Source organism: Phaenicophaeus curvirostris, chromosome 4 (assembly GCF_032191515.1).
Source record: "Phaenicophaeus curvirostris isolate KB17595 chromosome 4, BPBGC_Pcur_1.0, whole genome shotgun sequence".
In the NCBI taxonomy this organism is placed as follows: domain Eukaryota; kingdom Metazoa; phylum Chordata; class Aves; order Cuculiformes; family Cuculidae; genus Phaenicophaeus; species Phaenicophaeus curvirostris.
In genome coordinates this window covers 78,520,665-78,539,960 of record NC_091395.1, presented here as the reverse complement: position 1 = coordinate 78,539,960, position 19,296 = coordinate 78,520,665, and the positions used below count along the sequence as shown (strand labels likewise).

General features: G+C 60.7%; 1 protein-coding gene across 2 annotated transcripts; it reads left to right on the top strand.

Annotated features, from left to right (window-relative positions):
• Nucleotides 1-2,344: 2,344 nt before the first annotated feature.
• On the top strand, nucleotides 2,345-19,103 carry ADISSP (adipose secreted signaling protein). 2 transcript variants are annotated; one of them, XM_069856592.1, is made up of 6 exons: nucleotides 2,345-2,372; nucleotides 6,300-6,399; nucleotides 10,522-10,664; nucleotides 12,697-12,835; nucleotides 16,492-16,614; nucleotides 18,014-19,103. In XM_069856592.1, exons 2-6 carry the CDS (start codon nucleotides 6,381-6,383, stop codon nucleotides 18,112-18,114), a joined length of 525 nt encoding a protein of 174 aa, XP_069712693.1. In that variant the 5' UTR covers nucleotides 2,345-2,372; nucleotides 6,300-6,380; the 3' UTR covers nucleotides 18,115-19,103. The 2 variants fall into 2 exon arrangements, with proteins under 2 accessions (XP_069712693.1, XP_069712694.1); XM_069856593.1 differs by lacking the exon at nucleotides 2,345-2,372 and adding an exon at nucleotides 6,088-6,126.
• The last annotated feature ends 193 nt before the right edge of the window (nucleotides 19,104-19,296 follow it).

The window sequence follows — 19,296 nt, the reverse complement described above, 5'->3', positions numbered from 1 at the left end:
CGATGGTGTTGGCAGCTGCGTAGAGGTACCAGTGCTCCCAGTGCATCCCAGCGGTGGGAGGATGCTGGGAGGCGGCTCTGGACACTGCTCTGGGGTCACCTGCGGCTGTTTTGGGGTAAAATCCGGTTGTTTTTCCCAACACGTGGCGTGTTCCCAAGGGGCTGAGCTGGGTCACGCGTGCTGGAGGCGAGGACGCATCTCCTGGGGCTCCCTGGGAAGGAAGCCGGTGGGGTCAGCTTGTCCCTGCGGGATCCAGCCCTCCCCGCTCCCTGTGCCGGGAGATGTCCCCCCCGGGGTCATTCCCAGGCGGATGGACGTGCTCTCTGGAAGGGATCTGGCGGGGTTTTCCCACCAGGAACGCATCCCAGCTGCTTTTCCCATCCTCAGCGCCCCTGGTGACTGGCTCCCTCCATCCCTGTTGGTGCCTTGTTGTCCCCTCGGGAAGACGTGGACCTTCCAAATGCTCTGTGCCACCGGCACAGGGACAAGCAGGGTCGGACAGGGACAGCCTGGAGTGGTTGGGATGGGGTAGGATGGGATGGAATGGGATGGATAGGATGGATAGGATGGGAGGGAATGAGATGCATAAGATGGGAAGAAATCAGATGGATAAGGTGGGATGCATGGGATGGGATGGGATGGGATGGAGTGGGATTGGATAGATGGGGTGGGATGGAATTGGATGGGATTGTTAGGTTGGGTTGGGATGGGGTGGAGTGGGATGGGATGGATGGGATTGGCTGGATGGGATGGGATGGATGGAATGGGATGGGTGGGATGGGATGGGATGGGATGGAACAGGATGGGATCGCTAGGTTGGGTTGGGATGGGGTGGAGTGGGATTGCATGGGTGGGGAGGGATGGAGTAGGATGAGATTGTTGGGTTGGGTTGGGATGGGGTGGAGTGGGATGGGATGGATGGGATTGGCTGGATGGGATGGGATGGATGGAATGGGATGGGATGGATATGATGGGAGGGAATGAGATGCATAAGATGGGAAGGAATGGGAGGGGACAGGGTGGGATGGATGGGATGAAGTGGGATTGGATGGATGGTGTGGGATGGATGGAATGGGATGGGGTGAAGTGGGATTGGATGGATGGAATGGGATGGGATGAAGTGGGATTGGATGAAGTGGGATTGGATGGACAGGATGGTATGGAATAGGATGGGATGGATGGGATGGGATGGCATGAGATGGAATGGGTGAGATGAGATGGAATGGGACGGGTGAAGTGGGATTGAATGGATGGGATGGTGTGGGATGGGTGGAATGGAATGGGATAGATAGGATGGGAGGGAATGAGATGCGTAGAACTGGAAGGAATGGGATGGGGTGGGATGGATGGGATGGGATGGCATGAAGTGGGATTGGATGGATGGGATTGGATGGATGGGGTAGGATGGATAGAATGGTATGGGATGGTTGGGATGGAGTGGGATGGATAGTGTGGAACGGAATGGGAAGGATAAGATGGGAGGGAATGAGATGAATAGGATGGGAAGGAATGGGATGGAATGACGGGGGATTGGATGGGCGAGACGGGATGGAATGGGATGAAGTGGATGGATGGGATGGGATGGGATGGGATGGAAGGGGATGGATGGAACGGGATGGGATGGATGGGATGGGATGGAAGGGGATGGGATGGGATGGAAGGGGATGGATGGAACGGGATGGGATGGATGGGATGGAAGGGGATGGATAGAATGGGATGGGATGGGATGGGATGGATGGATGGGATGGGATGGGATGGATGGGATGGGTTGGAAGGGGATGGGATAGGATGGGATGAACCGGACGGATCGAACGGGATGGCCGGGATACCACAACTTCTGCTTTTCTCTGTTATTTGTAAACACCCTAAAAAAGTGGGATTTACCCCCCAAATCCTACCCCTCCATCCCTGAGCTCCATCCAAGGCTCCATCCCGGCCAGGGGCCTCTAGGTGCTGTCGCCCCGACGATAGCCGGTTGCCATGGAAACCGCGTCACCCCCCCCCCCCCCCCCAGGTGTCCCCCCAGCCCCCATTGGCTGCCCCGGCTTGTGTCCTCACCTCTGATTGGCTGCCGCAGCCCCTAGCCCCGCCCTCCGGCGTGGAGGGGGCGTGGCCTCGCGGGGCACGGACCAATGGGAACGCTAGTGGGCGTGGCCTCGGAGACATCAATAGGAGCGAGGGGCGTGGCCTCAGGGGGCGGGTCAGCGGGGGCGTGTCCGAGGACCAATAGGAGCGTGGGTGGGCGTGGCCTCAGGGGCGTGCGGGCCAATGGGATCACGGAGGGGGCGTGTCCTAAGGGGACAAAGACCAATGGGAGCGCGGGGGGCGTGGCCTCAGAGGGGAAGCGGCGGGCGGGGAGCGCGGCGGGACCGGTGAGTGAGGGGCTGGGGGGGGGGGGGGGACCGGGAGGGACCCTGGGACCCTGTCCCCGGGGCTTGTTCCCTGTTCCTGGTCCTCGTCCCCGGGTCTCGGACTCAGTCCCGGTCTTAGTCCCGGTTTCGGTTCCTTCTCTCTGGTTCTCGGTTCCTTGTCTCGGTCCTGGTCCTTTTCCCCGGGTCCTTATCTCGGTTCCTCATCCTTGTCCCGGTTCCCAGCTCCCTTTCCCCGGTTCTAGTCCTTGTCCCCGGGTCTCGGTCTCAGTCCCGGTCCTAGTCCCAGTTTCAGTTCCTTGTCCCCAGTTCCGTGTCCTTCTGATGGTTCCTGGTTCCTTGTCCCCATCCTTTTTCCCAGATTCCTTGTCCCCGGTTCCCAGTTTCGGTTCCTTGTCCCCAGGTCCCGGTTCCTGGGCCTTGGTCCCCTGGTCCTGGTCCTTGTGCCAGTTCCCGGTCCTTGTCCTTGTCCCCTTGTCCTTGTCCCCAGTTCCTTATCCCAGTCTTTGTCTTGGTTCCTTGTCCCTGGGTCCCGGTTCCTTGTTCCCAGTTCTTCATCCTTGTTCTTGGTTCCTTGTCCCCGGTTCCTGGTCCTGCTCCTCATCCCCGGCTCTTGGTCTCAGTCCTTGTCCCCAGTTCCCGGTTCCTTGCCTCGGTTCCCATTCCTTGTCTCAGTCCTTGCCTTGGTTCCCAATCCTGGGCCTTGTTCCCAGTTCCTTGTCCCCATCCTTGTCCTGTTTCCTTGTCCCCAGTCCTCAGTTTCTTGTCTCTGGTTCTCGGTTCCTTGTCTCGGTTCCCGGTCCTGGTCCTTTTCCCCGGGTCCTTATCTCGGTTCCTCATCCTTGTCCCGGTTCCCAGCTCCTTTTCCCCGGTTCTAGTCCTTGTCCCCGGGTCTCGGTCTCAGTCCCGGTCCTAGTCCCAGTTTCAGTTCCTTGTCCCCAGTTCCGTGTCCTTCTGATGGTTCCCGGTTCCTTGTCCCCATCCTTTTTCCCAGATTCCTTGTCCCCATCTCCCGGGTTCCTTGTCCCCGGTTCCCAGTTTCGGTTCCTTGTCCCCAGGTCCCGGTTCCTGGGCCTTGGTCCCCTGGTCCTGGTCCTTGTGCCAGTTCCCGGTCCTTGTCCTTGTCCCCTTGTCCTTGTCCCCAGTTCCTTATCCCAGTCTTTGTCTTGGTTCCTTGTCCCTACGTCCCGGTTCCTTGTTCCCGGTTCTTCATCCTTGTTCTTGGTTCCTTGTCCCCGGTTCCTGGTCCTGCTCCTCATCCCCGGCTCTTGGTCTCAGTCCTTGTCCCCAGTTCCCGGTTCCTTGCCTCGGTTCCCGTTCCTTGTCCCAGTCCTTGCCTTGGCTCCCAATCCTGGGCCTTGTTCCCAGTTCCTTGTCCCTGTTCTTGTCCTGGTTTCTTGTCTCTGGTTCTCGGTTCCTTGCCTTGATTCCCAGTTCCTTGTCCCCCGTTTCCAGTTCCTTATCCCCGGGTCCTGGTCCTTGTCTCCAGATCTCGGTCTCAGTCCCGGTTCTTGTCCTGATCTTTGTTCTCAGTTCCTTGTCCCTGGTTTCTGATCCTTGTCCCCGGTTCCCAGGTCTCCCTCCTGGTCCTTGTCCCCAGGTCTTGGTCACGTTCCTGGTCTGTGTCACAGTTTCAGTTCCTTGTCCCCAGGTCCTTGTCCCTGGGTTTCAGTTCCTTGTCTCACGTCCCAGTCCGTGTTCCCGGTTCCTTGTCCCCAGTTCATGGTCCTTGTCCCCGGTTCCCAGTTCCCAGGTCTCCATCCTGGTCCTTGTCCCAGTTCCTGGTCCCAGTCCTTCACCTGGGTGCTCGTTCCCGGTCCTGGTCCTTGTCTTGTGTCCTGGGTGATGGTTCCCAGTGCTCATCCTGGCTGCCTGGTGGTGGGATTGGAAGCCGGTGGTGGAACCAGGTGCTGGTGGTGGGATTGGGTGCCCAGTGTTGGGACCACCCCATGTTTGGATTCCAGGTCCTCCCAACGAGGCTGTTTTGGGCACCCGTGTGGGATGCTGGGTGCCCGGTGATGGAATTTGGTGCCCGGTGGTGGGATTGGATGCTGGTGGTGGAACCAGGTGCTGGTGGTGGGACTTGGTGCCCAGTGTTGGGACCATCCCACATTTAGGCTCCGTGTCCTCTTGGTGGGGCTGTTTTGAGTTCCTGGTGGTGGGATTGGATGCTGGTGGTGGGACCAGGTGCTCGTGGTGGGAACACCCCACGTTTGGGCTCCGTGTCCTCTTGGTGGGGTTGTTCTGGGCACCTGCCTGGGTTTCTGGGTTCCTTGGGTGCCTGGTGGTGGGACTGGGTGCCTGGTGGTGGGACTGGAAGCTGGTGGTGGAACCAGGTGCTGGTGCTGGGACTGGGTGCCCAGTATTGGGACCATCCCACATTTAGGCTCCGTGTCCTCTTGGTGGGGCTGTTTCAGGCACCTCACTGGGTTTCTGGGTTCCTTGGATGCCTGATGGTGGGATTGGATGCTGGTGATGGGACCAGGTGCTGGTGATGGAACCAGGTGCTGATGGTGGGGCTGGGTGCCCAATATTGGGACCATCCCACCTTTAGGCTCTGTGTCCTCTTGGTGGGGCTGTTCTGAGTGCCTGGTGGTGGGATTGGATGCTGGTGCTGGGACCGGGTGCTCATGGTGGGAACACCCCATGTCTGGGCTCCGTGTCCTCTTGGTGGGGCTGTTTTGGGCACCTGACTCGGTTTCTGGGTTCTTTGGGTACCTGGTGGTGGGATTGGATGCTGGTGATGGAACCTGGTGCTGGTGGTGGGACTTGGTGCCCAGTGTTGGTACCGTCCCGTGTTTGGTCTCTGTGTCCTTTTGGTGGGGCTGTTTTGGGCACCTGCCTGGGTTTCTGGGTTCCTTGGGTGCCTGGTGGTGGGACTGGAAGCTGGTGGTGGAACCAAGTGCTGGTGGTGGGGCTGGGTGCCTGGTGATGGGACCATCCCACCTTTAGGCTCCATGTCCTCTTGGTGGGGCTGTTTTGAGTTCCTGGTGGTGAGATTGGATGCTGGTGGTGGGACCACCCCATGTCTGGCCTCCGTGCCCTCTTGATGGGGCTGTTTTGGGCACCTGACTAGGTTTCTGGGTTCCTTGGATGCCTGGTGGTGGTGGGATTGGATGCTGGTGATGGAACCAGGTGCTGGTGGTGGGGCTGGGTGCCTGGTGACGGGACCATCCCACCTTTAGGCTCCGTGTCCTCTTGGTGGGGCTGTTTTGGGCACCTGCCTGGGTTTCTGGGTTCTTTGGGTGCCTGGTGCTGGGACCGGGTGCTGATGGTGGCATCTCCCCACGTTTGGGTCCGCATCGTCCTGTCGGGGCTGTTTTAGCCCCCCTAGGATGGGAGGTTAGAGCCTCAGCTTCCCTGGAAGTTGTCCTGGGGGTGTCACATCCCGAATCCCAAGGGATGGAGGGGTGGGATGAGCCCTCCTCCCACCACGGGGCTGGGGGTGCTGCTGGGGGCCCCCCCTTATCCTTCCAGGCTGGAGAGAGCGGCTCTTCCCATGGGAATCGCGCCGGCAGGGCTCTGGGAAGGGATTTGGGGTGTCCAGGATCTGCGGCTCAGGGCTCGTCCAGAGCCTTCGTAGGGGGAAACGGGGAAACTGAGGCACGGGGTGCACTCTGCTGGGCACCGATGGGTGGGAGATGGGATGGTTGTTCCCTGGCTGCCGCGCTGGGATGCGAATCCTCCTTTTTTTTTTTCTTCTTTTTCCCTAGGGTCGCGGTGGAAGGGGCAGCGGGGATGCCGGTGTGGGCGCTGGGTACGGAGGCTGGCGCGATGCCCGCCGAGGCTGAGCCGCAGGCAGGCTCCTCCCTGTGCCGGAGCGGTGCCGGAATCGGAATCGCAGCTGTGCCGTTACCTCCACCGCTGGCCCTGGCCCCCAGCTGCCTTTTCCCTGCTTTTCCCTGATTCCCGTGCCCGTTGTCTCCGCAGCTCCGGCGCTGGCAGCCCGCAGGATGGCCTCCTGCCCGCGCCCCTGAACTCCCGCAAGGGCATCGCGCGCTCTGGGGACACATGGATGCGGCTGGCAAGGGTGAGTCCCTGGCGTCCCTCTCCTGACGGCACCTTCTCCTTCCCGGCCTGCCTGATCCTGCCTTCAGCCCTTTCCCGGGGGTCCGCATCCCTTTCCGGGGGTCTGCATCTCCACGTCCCTTTCCTGGGGGTCCCCTGCCTTCAGCCCTTTCCTGGGGGTCTGCATCGCTTCTTGGGGGTCCCCTGCCTCCCTGTATCCCTTTTCTGGGGGTCCCCTGCCTTCATCCCTTTCCTGGGGGTCCGCGTCCCTTTCCGGGGGTCTGCATCTCCACATCCCTTTCCTGGGGGTCCCCTGCCTCCCTGCATCCCTTTCCTGGGGGTCCCCTGCCTCCCTGCATCCCTTTCCTGGGGGTCCCCTACCTTCATCCCTTTCCTGGGGGGCCATATCCCTTTCCAGGGGGGTCCCCGCCTTCATCCCTTTCCTGGGACTCTGCATCCCTTCCTGGGGGTCTGCATCCTTTTCCTGGGGGACCCTGCCTCCCTGCATCCCTTTCTGAGGGTCCCCTGCCTCCCTGCATCCCTTTCCCGGGGGTCCCCTGCCTTCATCCCTTTCCTGGGGGTCCCCTGCCTCCCTGCATCCCTTTCCTGGGGGTCCCCTACCTTCATCCCTTTCCTGGGGGGCCATATCCCTTTCCAGGGGGGTCCCCGCCTTCATCCCTTTCCTGGGACTCTGCATCCCTTCCTGGGGGTCTGCATCCCTTCTTGGGGGTCCCCTGCCTTCATCCCTTTCCTGGGGGTCCACATCCCTTCTTGGGGGTCCCCTGCCTTCATCCCTTTCCCGGGGGTCCACATCCCTTCCCGGGGGTCTGCATCCCTTCTTGGGGGTCCCCTGCCTTCATCACTTTCCTGGGGGTCCACATACCATTCCTGGGGGTCCCCTGCCTTCATCCCCTTCCTGGGGGTCCCCATCCCTTCCTGGGAGTCTCCTGCCTTCATCCCTTCCCAGGAGCCTTCATCCCTTCCTAGGGGTCTGCATCCTTTCCTGGGGGTCCCCTGTCTTCACCCCTTCCTGGGGGGCTGCCTCCCTTCCCAGGGGGTCCCCTGCCTCCCTTTCTGGGGGTCCGTATCCTTTCTGGGGTCCCCTGCCTTCATCCTTTCCTCAGGGCTCCCCATCCTTCCTGAGGGTCCCCATCCCTCCCCGGGGCTCCCCTGCTCCCATCCTTCCCGAGGGCCTGTGTCCTTCCTGGGGTGCCCTTCCCGCATCCTTCCCGGGGTTCCCCTCCCCGCATCCCTTCCCCGAGCTCCGCATCCTTCCCGGGGGTCCCGGTTTGGTGCTGCCGGCACAGCTCCGCCGCGGTCTTTGCTCCAGTGATCCAGCTCCCAGAACCCCTCGGCCCAGGCCAGGCTGGATGCTCCTGGGGTGCTCCTGGGGTGGTTCTGGGGTCCTGGGGTGCTCCTGTGGTGCTCCCAGCCTCTCCTGGATCCTGCCTGCCTCCCCGAAAGTTTCTGGCAGTGCCGGGCTCGGGGAACTGGGGGTTTTGGACCCCAAAATTCTGCGGTGGCAGCATCGGGCTCTCCGCTGTGCCGAGACAAAGACCGGAGAGGCTCTTTGTCCGGCTGCTGGGTGTGAGTTTATCCTCTTTGCTCCGGCTTCCACGACTCCTTCCCTGCTGCTGGGGCTGTGGGATGGTTTTCCTCAGCCTCCTCCGCCTTCCCGATGGGATGAGGGTGGTGACGCCAAAGGACAGGCAGGATTTTCGGGGAGCAGCACCCTGGGAGAGCCTTGAGCCGCCTTGTTTCCCCTTCCCAGCCTTCCTGGGATGCTGGAGCCTGAGCATCCTTGGGCTGGACCCCAGTCCCTCGGCTCTGGCTGCCCGGGGATCGCGGCACCGGGCTGGCTGCCGGTATTCCGATGCTCCCGCCGTGGCTTGAGATGAAACGCAGCAGCTCCGGGTGATTTTCACTCCTAAGGAGGTTTCCGTGCCGCTTGATTCCGGCACGTCCAGCCTGGCTGGATAACCCCTGCTCACCTGCCCAGGGCTCCGGAGGTGCCGCTGTCACCGGCTGCCACCTTCGCCCTCCTCTTACATCCCTCTCTCCAGAGGGTTTTGGGGCGCACCGTGCCGGGGAATAGCTGAGCGGATGCCGCTCGTCCCTGGGCTCCGTGCCCGGCATCGGCTGTGACGAAGGCGCATAGTTGGGATTCTCCCTGCCTGGCAGGCATCGGGATTTGGCTCCTCCAAGCTGATCCTGGCATCAGGATGCTTGGTGGCAACCACAGGCTGGGATTGTGCCCATCACCGTGGCTTCTGGCCGGCGTGTGGGATCCGCACGGATCCCTGGGCTCCTCCTGCCTGGTCTGTGGGGCAGGAGGGTTGGATTTTCCCCATCCTGGACCCATTTGGAATTCTCCCTGCCTGGCAGGCGTCGCGACTTGGATCATCCAAGCTGGTCCTGGCATGGGGATGCCTGGTGGCAACCAAACGTTGGGATTGTGCCCATCACTGTGGCTTCTGGCCGGCGTGTGGGATCCGCACGGATCCCTGGGCTCCTCCTGCCTGGTCCGTGGGGCAGGAGGGTTGGATTTTCCCCATCCCATTCCCCTTTGGAATTCTCCCTGCCTGGCAGGCGTCGCGACTTGGATCATCCAAGCTGGTCCTGGCATGGGGATGCCTGGTGGCAACCAAACGTTGGGATCACGCCCATCACTGCGGCTTCTGACCGGTGAATGGGATCCGCACGGATCTCTGGGCTCATCCCGCCTGGTCCATGGGGCCAGGGAGGATGGATTTTCCCCATCCCATTCCCCACCGCCTCCACGTGCAGCCGCGGCGCTGGGCGTGCAGCCGAGCCTCTCGTTTGGCCCCTGCGTGCATCGCGGGGATTTCTGCCGCGCTGTTCCCGCTGAACAATGCCGAGTTATTAAATCGCCGCCGTTTCCAGCCTCCCGAGGCACAAAGAGCCTTTTCTTTCCGGAGGCGGCAATCTGCTCCCGCCTGCTGCCAGATGGATGCGAGCGGCGGCCCGAGATGGGGGTTTGGGGGGCGTACGGGGGAGGCTGAGGAGGAGAAGGAGGGGGAGAGGCTGGTTTGGCCTGGAAATGGGTTGCAAAGGTGCAAGGTGCAGGGTTTGTGCTGGTTCGGATGCCTCGGAGTTGGGAGCATCCGAATTTTGGGGTTCCAGGGATGTGACAGGGTTTGCTACCCAAGGTTCTGGCTGGCTTTGCACCCTGGAGACCCCTGCCCAGCGCCCTGGGGTGGGTGGAAGCCCCTTTCCTAAGGAAGTTCTCCTCTTCCTCTGTCCTGGTCCCACGCATCACCCCTTCCCGGCACTGCCCTGTCTGGAGCTGGGGATGGAGCTGGGGATGCGTCCGAGGAGGTGGAGATGGAGACACTGAGCTGGGGATGGAGCTGGGGATGCGTCCGAGGAGGTGGAGATGGAGACACTGAGCTGGGGATGGAGCTGGGGATGCGTCCGAGGAGGTGGAGATGGAGACACTGAGCTGGGGATGGAGCTGGGGGTGCGTCCGAGGAGGTGGAGACGGAGACACTGAGCTGGGGATGGGTCCAAGGATGCAAAGCTGGGGCCACAGAGCTGGGGATGCGTCTGAGTGTGTGGAGCTGGGGACATGGAGCTGAGGAGGGACCTGGGGATGCATCTGGGAATGCTTCCAAGGATATGGAGCTGGGGATGCGTCCCAGGATACGGAGCTGGGGTTACAGACCTGGGGATGCATCCAAGGATGCAAAGCTGGGGCCACAGAGCTGGTGATGCATCTAAGTACGTGGAGCTGGAGATGAGTCTGAGGACATGGAGCTGAGTGTGGAGCTGAGGGTGCATCCAAGGATGTGGAGCTGGAGACACGGAGCTGGGAATAGGTCCAAAGATGCAGAGCTGGGGCTGGGTCTGAAGACACAAAGCTGGGGACATGATGCTAAGGATGGAGCTGGGGATGCATCTGAGGATGTGGAGCTGGGGCTGTGGAGCTGTGGATGTCTTTGAGGATGCGGAGCTGGGGACAAGGAGCTGGGAATAGGTCCAAAGATGCGGAGCTGGGTATGGAGCATCCAAGGATGGAGAGGTGGGCCCACGGAGCTGGGAATGGGTCTGAGGATGCGGAGTTGGGGATGGATCCAGAGCAGGCAGGGAGTGACCTGGGCTCTGTGCTCTCCTCCCTGTGCAGGCAGCAAGGCGAAGGGGGGGTCCGTGCGCTTCGCCCCCAGCCACCCCCCCGAGGGAGCCCCCGGCCACGTCCACTTCGACGAGAAGCTCCACGACTCCGCGGTGATGGTGACGCAGGAGAAGGACGGCGGCTTCCTCGTCAAGGTGGGACCTGGTGGGGAGACAGGGGGGGCGGTGCCAGCCTGTCCCTGTGCTTCGCAGTGGGGCTGGATCCATCCTGGGGGTGCTGGGGAGTGAGTGGCCCCCCAGGCTGGTGCTCCCTGAGCTGTGGGGCTGCTGCTCGCCTGGCTCTGTGTGCTCTGGGGAGGTTTCCATCGCTGCTCCTCTGGATTTCACTCTGTCTGTTTATGGTGCTTAGACTTTCTCCTAAAGTCTAGCCTGACCCTCCCCTGGTGGAGCTTGAGGCCATTCCCTCTCGTCCTGTCCCCTGTCCCTTGGGAGAAGAGCCCAGCTCCCTCCTCTCCACAACCTCCTCTCAGGGAGTTGGAGAGAGCAATGAGGTCTCCCCTCAGCCTCCTCTTCTCCAGGATAAACCCCCCAGCTCTCTCAGCTGCTCCTCTTCTTCTCCAGCCCCCTCCCCAGCTTCGTTGCTCTTCTCTGCACTCGCTCCAGAGCCTCAACATCCTTCTTGTGGGGAGGGGCCCAGAACTGACCCCAGGATTCGAGGAGCGGTCTCCCCAGGGCCGAGGCCAGAGGGAGAAGAGCCTCCCTGGCCCTGCTGGCCACGCCGTGTCTGATCCAAGCCAAGATGCCCTTGGCCTTCTTGGCCCCCTGGGCCCCTGCTGGCTCCTGTTCAACCAACACCCCCAGGTCCTTCTCCTCCAGGCACTTTCCAGCCAGACTTCTCCTAGTCTGGAGCTGCTCAGGGTTGTTGTGCCCCAAGGGCAGGACCCGCCATTTGGCCTCGTTAACCCTCATCCCGTTGGTCTCAACCCATGGATCCAGCCTGTTCAGATCCCTTTGGATCCTCCCAACCCCCCAGCAGATCCAGCTTCCACCCAGCTTAGTGTCATCCCCAGACTTGCTCAGGGTGCCCTCGATGCCTTCATCCAGGTCATTGATAAGGACGTTGAACAGGACCCAGCCCTGAGCCCTGGGGACACCACCTGTAATGGTGCCAGGAGGCAGGGGTGGCAGTAGGGACAGCGAGATGCCTTTAACATCACCTTGTGTTTCATCCTGGTGGGTCTGCAGATCCCTGCCCCATCCACAGCTCCTTCCTCCAGGGCCAGGGCTGGTCTGGATGCTCCGGCTTTGGTGCTGGAACGTGAGGTGGCAGCGACTCGGATGCACGGCTCACCCCTCCTTGCCTGGAGCCGCTTTATCGTGGCCGCTTGGCCCCACACAAACCTTCCCCTCCATCCCAACCTCTCCTCGGAGACCCTTTCCCAAGGAATAAACCCCTCGCTCAGAGAGATGGGGGCTGCTCGGGCGTCGCGTGCGGCACAGCCACCCGCAATTCCCTTGCGGCTCTGAGTCAGCTCTTTGTGCCGGGCGGATGATGGGTGAGCGCCCTAAAAACGGCACCGAGTCGCTGAGCAATTCCCGCTCCGGGGGCGGTTGTTATTGTTTTTCCCAGCCGGCACCGCACGTGCCTCTCCGGGGAAACAGGGGCAGCTGCCTCCTGCCAGCCCGCAGGGAAGGGTGGGAACGGCCACGGGATCCGTGCCGGGGACACAGCTCAACACGCAGCTCATCCCTGGGGACAGAGGGACCTGGACAAGGTGGATCCATGGATGGAGGGCAGGGAGGATCTAGAGAGGGACCTGGCCAGGCTGGATCCATGGCTGGAGGGCAGGGAGGATCTAGAGAGGGACCTGGCCAGGCTGGATCCATGGCTGGAGGGCAGGGAGGATCTAGAGAGGGATCTGGCCAGGCTGGATCCATGGATGCCAGGCATTTTTGGTGCTTGTTTTGCACCCAAAATAGATGATTTTGTTAGTTTCCCAATAATTTCAGAAACGGTGCCTGTCCCCCACCTTCCCATGGGCTGTTGGGCACCTGATGTTTGGTGGGTCCTGGTCTCTGGATGGAGCGGGATGGGATGGGCTGGAATGAGATGGTAATGTGGGAGCCTGATGCCTGTCCTCAGGGTGGGATGGGGTGATGGCAGTGCAGGACCACCTCTTGCCCGCTGCAGCCATTCCATGACCCCCACTGTGTCCTGCTCTTCCAGGTGGGATTCCTGAAGATCCTCCACAAGTACGAGATCACCTTCCAGCTGCCGCCGGTGCCACGGCTGGGGAAGGACATCTGCGCCGTTCCCCTTCCCAACCCCAACCTCCGCGTCACCGGCATCACCGCCCTGCCTGAAGGTAACGTCCCCGCGGCAGCTGCTCTGCTGGCTCCTGGATTAGTGTCCTCCAAAGGGTTTTCCAAACCCTGAGCTTCATCATAGAATCGTAGAATCACCAGGTTGGAAAAGGCCCCCAGGATCATGGAGTCCAACCATCCCCATCACTCACTAACCCGTGTCCCTCAGCACCTCGTCCACCCGGCCCTTAAACCCCTCCAGGGAAGGGGACTCAACCCCCTCCCTGGGCAGCCTCGGACAGGGACCAATCACCCTTTCCGTGAAGTATTTTTTCCTGCTGTCCAGCCTGCCCCTCCCCTGGTGGAGCTTGAGGCCATTCCCTCTCGTCCTGTCCCCTGTCCCTTGGGAGAAGAGCCCAGCTCCCTCCTCTCCACAACCTCCTCTCAGGGAGTTGCAGAGAGCAATGAGGTCTCCCCTCAGCCTCCTCTTCTCCAGGATAAACCCCCCCAGCTCTCTCAGCCGCTCCTCTTCTTCTCCAGCCCCTCACCAGCTTCATTGCTCTTCTCTGGACTCGCTCCAGAGCCTCAACATCCTTCTTGTGGGGAGGGGCCCAGCACTGACCCCAGGATTCGAGGAGCGGTCTCCCCAGGGCCGAGGCCAGAGGGAGAAGAACCTCCCTGGCCCTGCTGGCCACGCCGGGTCTGATCCAAGCCAAGATGCCCTTGGCCTTCTTGGCCACCTGGGCCCCTGCTGGCTCATGTTCAGTCGCTGTCAACCAACCCCCCCAGGTCTTTCTCCTCCAGGCATCCTCCCCTGGAGCACGGCATCTTTCTCCAGCCCCTGGGACGTTTGGATCAAGTCTCATGCCAGCCTAGTGTGGCCTTTTGGTCCTGGGTGACCGACTTGGCTGCATCCTGGCGCCGCGTTGAAGCGCTTCACCCCGTGGAGAAAGAATCCACGTTCCCACCGTGCCTCCCGAGGGGTGCCCAGCCCCGACCTGTGTGTTTGGAGAGCGGCTTTTGCGGCATTTTAAGCCGGGAACGTGCTGAACGGAGTCCAGCCGCGCTGGTATTTTTAGCGCTTGCTCCGCTCTTCGCCTGCATCCAGGTTCTGCCTAAAAAAGCAGCTGGAGCCGCAGGGAGGGTCACGTCTCTGTCTGGCTCCGGGCTTCTGGCTCATTCTCCTGTCCAGGGAAGGAGAATAATGACCCAAGACGTAAGTGCTGAGGTGCTGCCTGGGCTGCGCGTTGGGTCTGTGCCTCCTCAGCCCTATCCGAGCCCGAGCAGGGGCTGGGAGCGTGCGGTTCCCCCAGGATTGCAGGAAAGGGGTCCCGCTGGCTGCCCTGCTCCATCCCTTCTCCCATCCTCCCTTGTCTCCTTTCCAGTTCCCTTCTCCTATCCTTCCTCGTCTTGTTCCCAGTTTCCTTCCCCCATTCTTCCCGGTTTCCTTCCCCGTCCCCTTCTCATGTCCTTCCCTGTCCCCTTCCCACTTCCCTTCTCCCATCTCATTCTCACTTCCGTTCTCCCGTCCTTCCCTGCCCCTTTCCCTGTCCCCTTCTCCTGTCCTTCCCTGTCCCCTTCCTAGTTCCCTTTTCCCATCCTTCCTCATCCCCTTCCCAGCTCCATTCTCCTTTCATTCCTTGTTCCTTTCTCTCATCCTTCTTTGTCCCCTTCCCAGCTCCCTTCTCCCTGTCCCCTTCCCAGCTCCCTTCTCCCATCCTACCTCATCCCCTTCCCAGCTCTGTTCTCCCGTCCTTCCTCGTCCCCTTCCCAGCTCCCCCAGCCTTCCATCCTGCTCGGTTCCTCCCTCCCCTGCAGACCCACATCTCCATCATTTATCACGTGGAATGGGGAGCCTTAAAGTCTCTTTTATCCCAATCCCACGGGTTGGGATCAGTCTGGGAAGCGCCGAGCAGCATCTCCATCATTTATCACTTGGAATCGGGAGCCTAAAGGCTCTTTTATCCCAATCCCAAGACCCAGCGGGCTGCAAGGTGCCTTGGGCCACCTCGCCTGGTCCCTTGCCAGCGGCTCGTGTTGACGAGCAGCCGATGGACGCTCCTTGCTGCATCCCCATCCTCTGGGGCTCCCTCCCTGTGCCGCAGCCGAGGGTTGGGGAGCGGTGGGACTGGGCTGTGTCTCTTCCCGCGTTCCGCTGGCCCCGACCCAACAAAGCACTTAAAGCTTTGTTTGTTTGAAGCTCCTCACCTTGGCTGGCGCAGCCGGAGCCGGCGCGGAGCCAGAGCTCCCGAGGCTTCGGCAAAGGAGCCTTTTGGGGACTGGGAGCAGCTCTGCTGGGACCTGGAAGAGTCTGGTGCCTCGCGGCTCCAGGCTCGAGAGCTCCTCGGGGAGGTTGGGTTCCCCTCGAGGCTCGGCTTCCCGCATCCTTGGCTGCCAGCAGGGATGGAGATTGTTGGATTCACCCAGCATTCCCGGGGCTGCTGAGCCTGCGGACCCTGGGGCCGCGGTTCAGTTGGCACAGTTGGACTCCGTGACCTTAAAGATCTTCTCCAAGGCCAAGCAGAACGTGGTGCTGGCTCCCAGCTGCGGTGTCACCACAGACACGGGGACAATCCAGCTCTGGGGAGGATAATGGGGTTCCCAGTGCTCGGAAGGAGGAGGTTTTCCATCGCTTTTCCTTCCTGCCTCCAGCTACAACCTGCCACGAGGTGATTCTTCAGGCATGGTGATGGTTTCTTCTCCATCTGCCTGCGCTCCAGGGCTGAGCTCATGGAGCCCATGGCCTTTGAGATGGTTCCCCACAACATCCTTCTCTAAACTGGAGAGACACGGATTTGATGGGGGGACTGTTCAGTGGGGAAGAAATTGTTTGGATGGTCGCATTCAGAGAACAGTGGTCGATGGCTCAAAGTCCAGTTGGAGACCTGTGACAAGTGGTGACCCTCAGCGGTTTAAACGGGGACCAGAGCTGTTTAATATCTTCATCAATGACATCGACAGCGAGATCGAGGGCTCCCTCAGCAAGTTTGCAGGTGACACCAAGCTGAGTGGGGCAGTTGCCTCACTGGAAGGAGGGGATGGAATCCAGAGGGACCTGGACACGATGGAGAAGTGAGGATGGGAGAACCTCATGAGGTTCAGCAAAGCCAAGGTCCTACAGCCGGGTTGGGGCAATCCCTGATTTCAATCCAGGATGGGAGATGATTGGGAGCAGCCCTGAGGAGAAGGACTTGGTGCTGGGGGAGGAGAAGCTCAACAGGAGCCACAACGTGCGCTCGCAGCCCAGAAACCCCCCGTGTCCTGGGCTGCATCCAGAGCCGCGTGGCCACCAGGGCCAGGGAGGGGATCCTGCCCCTCTGCTCCGCTCTGGGAGACCCACCTGGAGTCCTGGGTCCAGCTCTGGAGTCCTCAGCACAGGGAGGACATGGAGCTGGTGGAGTGAGTCCAGAGGAGGCCATGGGGATGATGTGAGGGCTGGAGAACCTCCTGTAGGAGGCTGAGAGAGTTGGGGCTGTTCATCCTGGAGAAGAAAAGGCTCCAAGGAGACTTTAGAGCATCTTCCAGAACCTGAGGGGCTCCAGGAGAGCTGGGGAGAGGCTGTTTACAAATGTTTGAAGTGAAGGGATGAGGGGGAACGGCTTTAAAGGGGAGAGGGGCAGATTGAGACTGGGCATGACGAGGCATGGGGTGGGGAAAGGTGGAGGCAGCTCCAGCAGCTGGATTCCAGCTCCCAGGGTCTCTCTCTCTCTGTCCCCAGGTCACAGCGTGAAGTGCGAGTACACGGCGCACAGGGAGGGGGTCCTGAAGGAGGAGATGGTCCTGGCCAGCGAGACTGGTGACGGCGCCTGCCTCAAGGTTGTGGTCCAAGCCCGAGTCATGGGTAAGGGGCTGCTGGTGGGTGGCAGAGGGACCTGGACGGGCTGGATCCATGGCTGGAGGGCAGGGAGGATCTAGAGAGGGACCTGGCCAGGCTGGATCCATGATCGAGGCCGATGGGATGAGGTTCAACCAGGCTCACTCACTCTTGCACTTGAGCTACAACAACTTGATGTGACTTGGGTCACCTTAAATCCTGGGCTCAGTTCTGGGCCCCTCACTCCAAGAAAGCCCTGGAGGGGCTGGAGCGCGTCTAGAGAAGGGAACGGAGCTGGGAAGGGGCTGGAGAACAGGGGTTGTGGGAGCGGCTGAGGGAGCTGGGGCTGTTGAGCCTGGAGAAGAGTAGCTGAGGGGAGACCTCCTGGCTCTGCGCAGCTCCCAGAGAGGAGGTTGGAACCAGGCGGGGGTCGATCTCTGCTCCCCAGGAACAAGGGATGGGAGGAAACACCTCAGGTTGTGCCAGGTGGGGTATTAGGAAGAGTTTCTTTATGGAAAGAGTGTGGAAGGCTGCGGGACAGTGGTAGTGGTGGAGTCTCCATCCATGAAGGGGTTCAAGAACTCTTTGGCCATGGCCCTTCGGACCATGGTTCTTAGAATCATAGAATCATAAAATCGCCAGGTTGGAAAAGACCCCCAGGATCATCGAGTCCAACCGTTCCCATCAATCACTAACCCATGTCCCTCAGCACCTCGTCCACCCGGCCCTTAAACCCCTCCAGGGAAGGGGACTTAACTTCTGTGATGGGGTTGGCAGGGTGAGGTTTCCAGTTATACTTGATGACCTTAAAGGTCTTTTTCGATCTCAAGAATTTGAGGCTCTGGAGCGAGTCCAGAGAAGAGCAAGGAAGCTGGGGAGGGGGCTGGAGAAGAAGAGGAGCGGCTGAGAGAGCTGGGGGGGTTTATCCTGGAGAAGAGGAGGCTGAGGGGAGACCTCATTGCTCTCTGCAACTCCCTGAGAGGAGGTTGTGGAGAGGAGGGAGCTGGGCTCTTCTCCCAAGGGACAGGGGACAGGACGAGAGGGAATGGCCTCAAGCTCCGCCAGGGGAGGGTCAGGATGGACATTAAGATGAAAGTTTTCCCAGAAAGGGTGATTGGTCCCTGTCCGAGGCTGCCCAGGGAGGTGGTTGAGTCACCTTCTCTGGAGGGGTTTAAGGGCCGGGTGGACGAGGTGCTGAGGGACATGGGTTAGTGATTGATGGGAATGGTTGGACTCGATGATCCTGGGGGTCCTTTCCAACCTGGTGATTCTGTGATTCTATGATTCCATAACGATCCCTTGGGTGGGGAGCGTGGGCGGGAGGATGAGCCCATGGCCCTAAACCCTCCAGAAGGGCTCTCGGGAAGGTCTCATGAACCGCGTTGGGGCTCTGGGTGCCCACGGCGCGTCTCCCCGTGTCCCGCAGACCGGCACCACGGCACGCCGATGCTCCTGGACGGCGTCCGCTGCGTCGGCGCCGAGCTGGAGTACGACTCGGAGCAGAGCGACTGGCACGGCTTCGATTAGGAGCTCCGTTCCCACCTCTCCGAACCCAAGAAACAACCCTCCCTTGGGGGACCCTTGGGGTCTGTCCCCGACGCCGTCCGAGGGGCCGTGGGGCTGCGGGGCGGCTGCTGCTCGGCCCTCGCCGTCCTGCCCCCAGTGTCCCACGCGCTGGGGGGCGACAGAGCCCGGGGGGAGGGACGGGGGGGACAGCGCTGGTGCCACCACCCGGGCTCGTCCTTGGGGCGCGGACACCGCCTTGGCCTCCTCCATTGCCTTCTTTCCCCCCTTTTTTTCCCCCTCTTCTTCCCTCTTTTTTCCCCCTCTTCTTCCCTCTTTTTTCCCCCCTTTTTCCCCTCTTTTTCTTTTTTCCTTCCCTCCCCCCTTTTATTTTTCCTTCCTCCCCTTTGCTTTTTCCTTCCCCCTTTTCCTTTCCCCTTCTCCCCCTTTTCCTTTCCCCTTCTCCCCCTTTTCCTTTCCCCTCCTCCCCCTTCTCCTTTCCCCTTCTCCCCCTTTTCCTTTCCCCTTCTCCCCCTTTTCCTTTCCCCTTTTCCCCCTTTTCCTTTCCCCTTCTCCCCCTTTTCTTTTCCCCTTCTCCCTTCTTCTTTTTCCCTTCCCCCTTTTTCCCTTTCCCTTTCTTTTTTCCCCCTTCCCCACTTCCTTTTATTTTTTACCTTTTCCTCTCCTTTTTTTTACCTTCTCCCCTCTTTTTTCCCTTTCCCCTCTTTTTCCCCCTTTCCCCTTCTTTTTTACCCCTTCCCTCCCTTCTTTTTTTCCCCTTTCCTCCTTTTTTCCCCTTTTCTTCCCTTCTTTTTTTTTTGCCCTTTCCCCCTTCCTTTTATTTTTTTTGCCTTTTCTGTTCTTTTTTTTTGCCTTCCCCCCCACTTTTCTTTCCCTTCCCCCTCTTTTTTTCCCCTTCCCCCTCTTTTTTCCCCTCTCCCCCGCCGCCCCGTGCTCGCCCCCGCCAGGGCTCGATGTGCCTCGATGTATCTATAAATCCTCCGTTCTCTGTACATTCGCGGCGTGGGGTTGGGGGGTCCTGGGGGTACAAACCCTTTTTGGGGGGGGGGGTCTGCCCCCCATCCAGCCGGGGAGGGGCTGGGGCTGCGCTCGCCCCCATCAACCCCCCCCGAGTGTCAGAGTGGGGGACACTGGGGGGTCCCTGGGGATACTGGGGGGTCCCTGGGGACACTGGGGTGTGGGGGG

What these genes read in the sequence shown, in the direction of transcription:
- ADISSP (XM_069856592.1), top strand. An exon ending in CATCACCGCCCTGCCTGAAG is followed by an intron (nt 12,836 to 16,491) that starts GTAACGTCCCCG and finishes CTCTGTCCCCAG; the next exon opens with GTCACAGCGTGAAGTGCGAG. An exon ending in GGTCCAAGCCCGAGTCATGG is followed by an intron (nt 16,615 to 18,013) that starts GTAAGGGGCTGC and finishes CGTGTCCCGCAG; the next exon opens with ACCGGCACCACGGCACGCCG.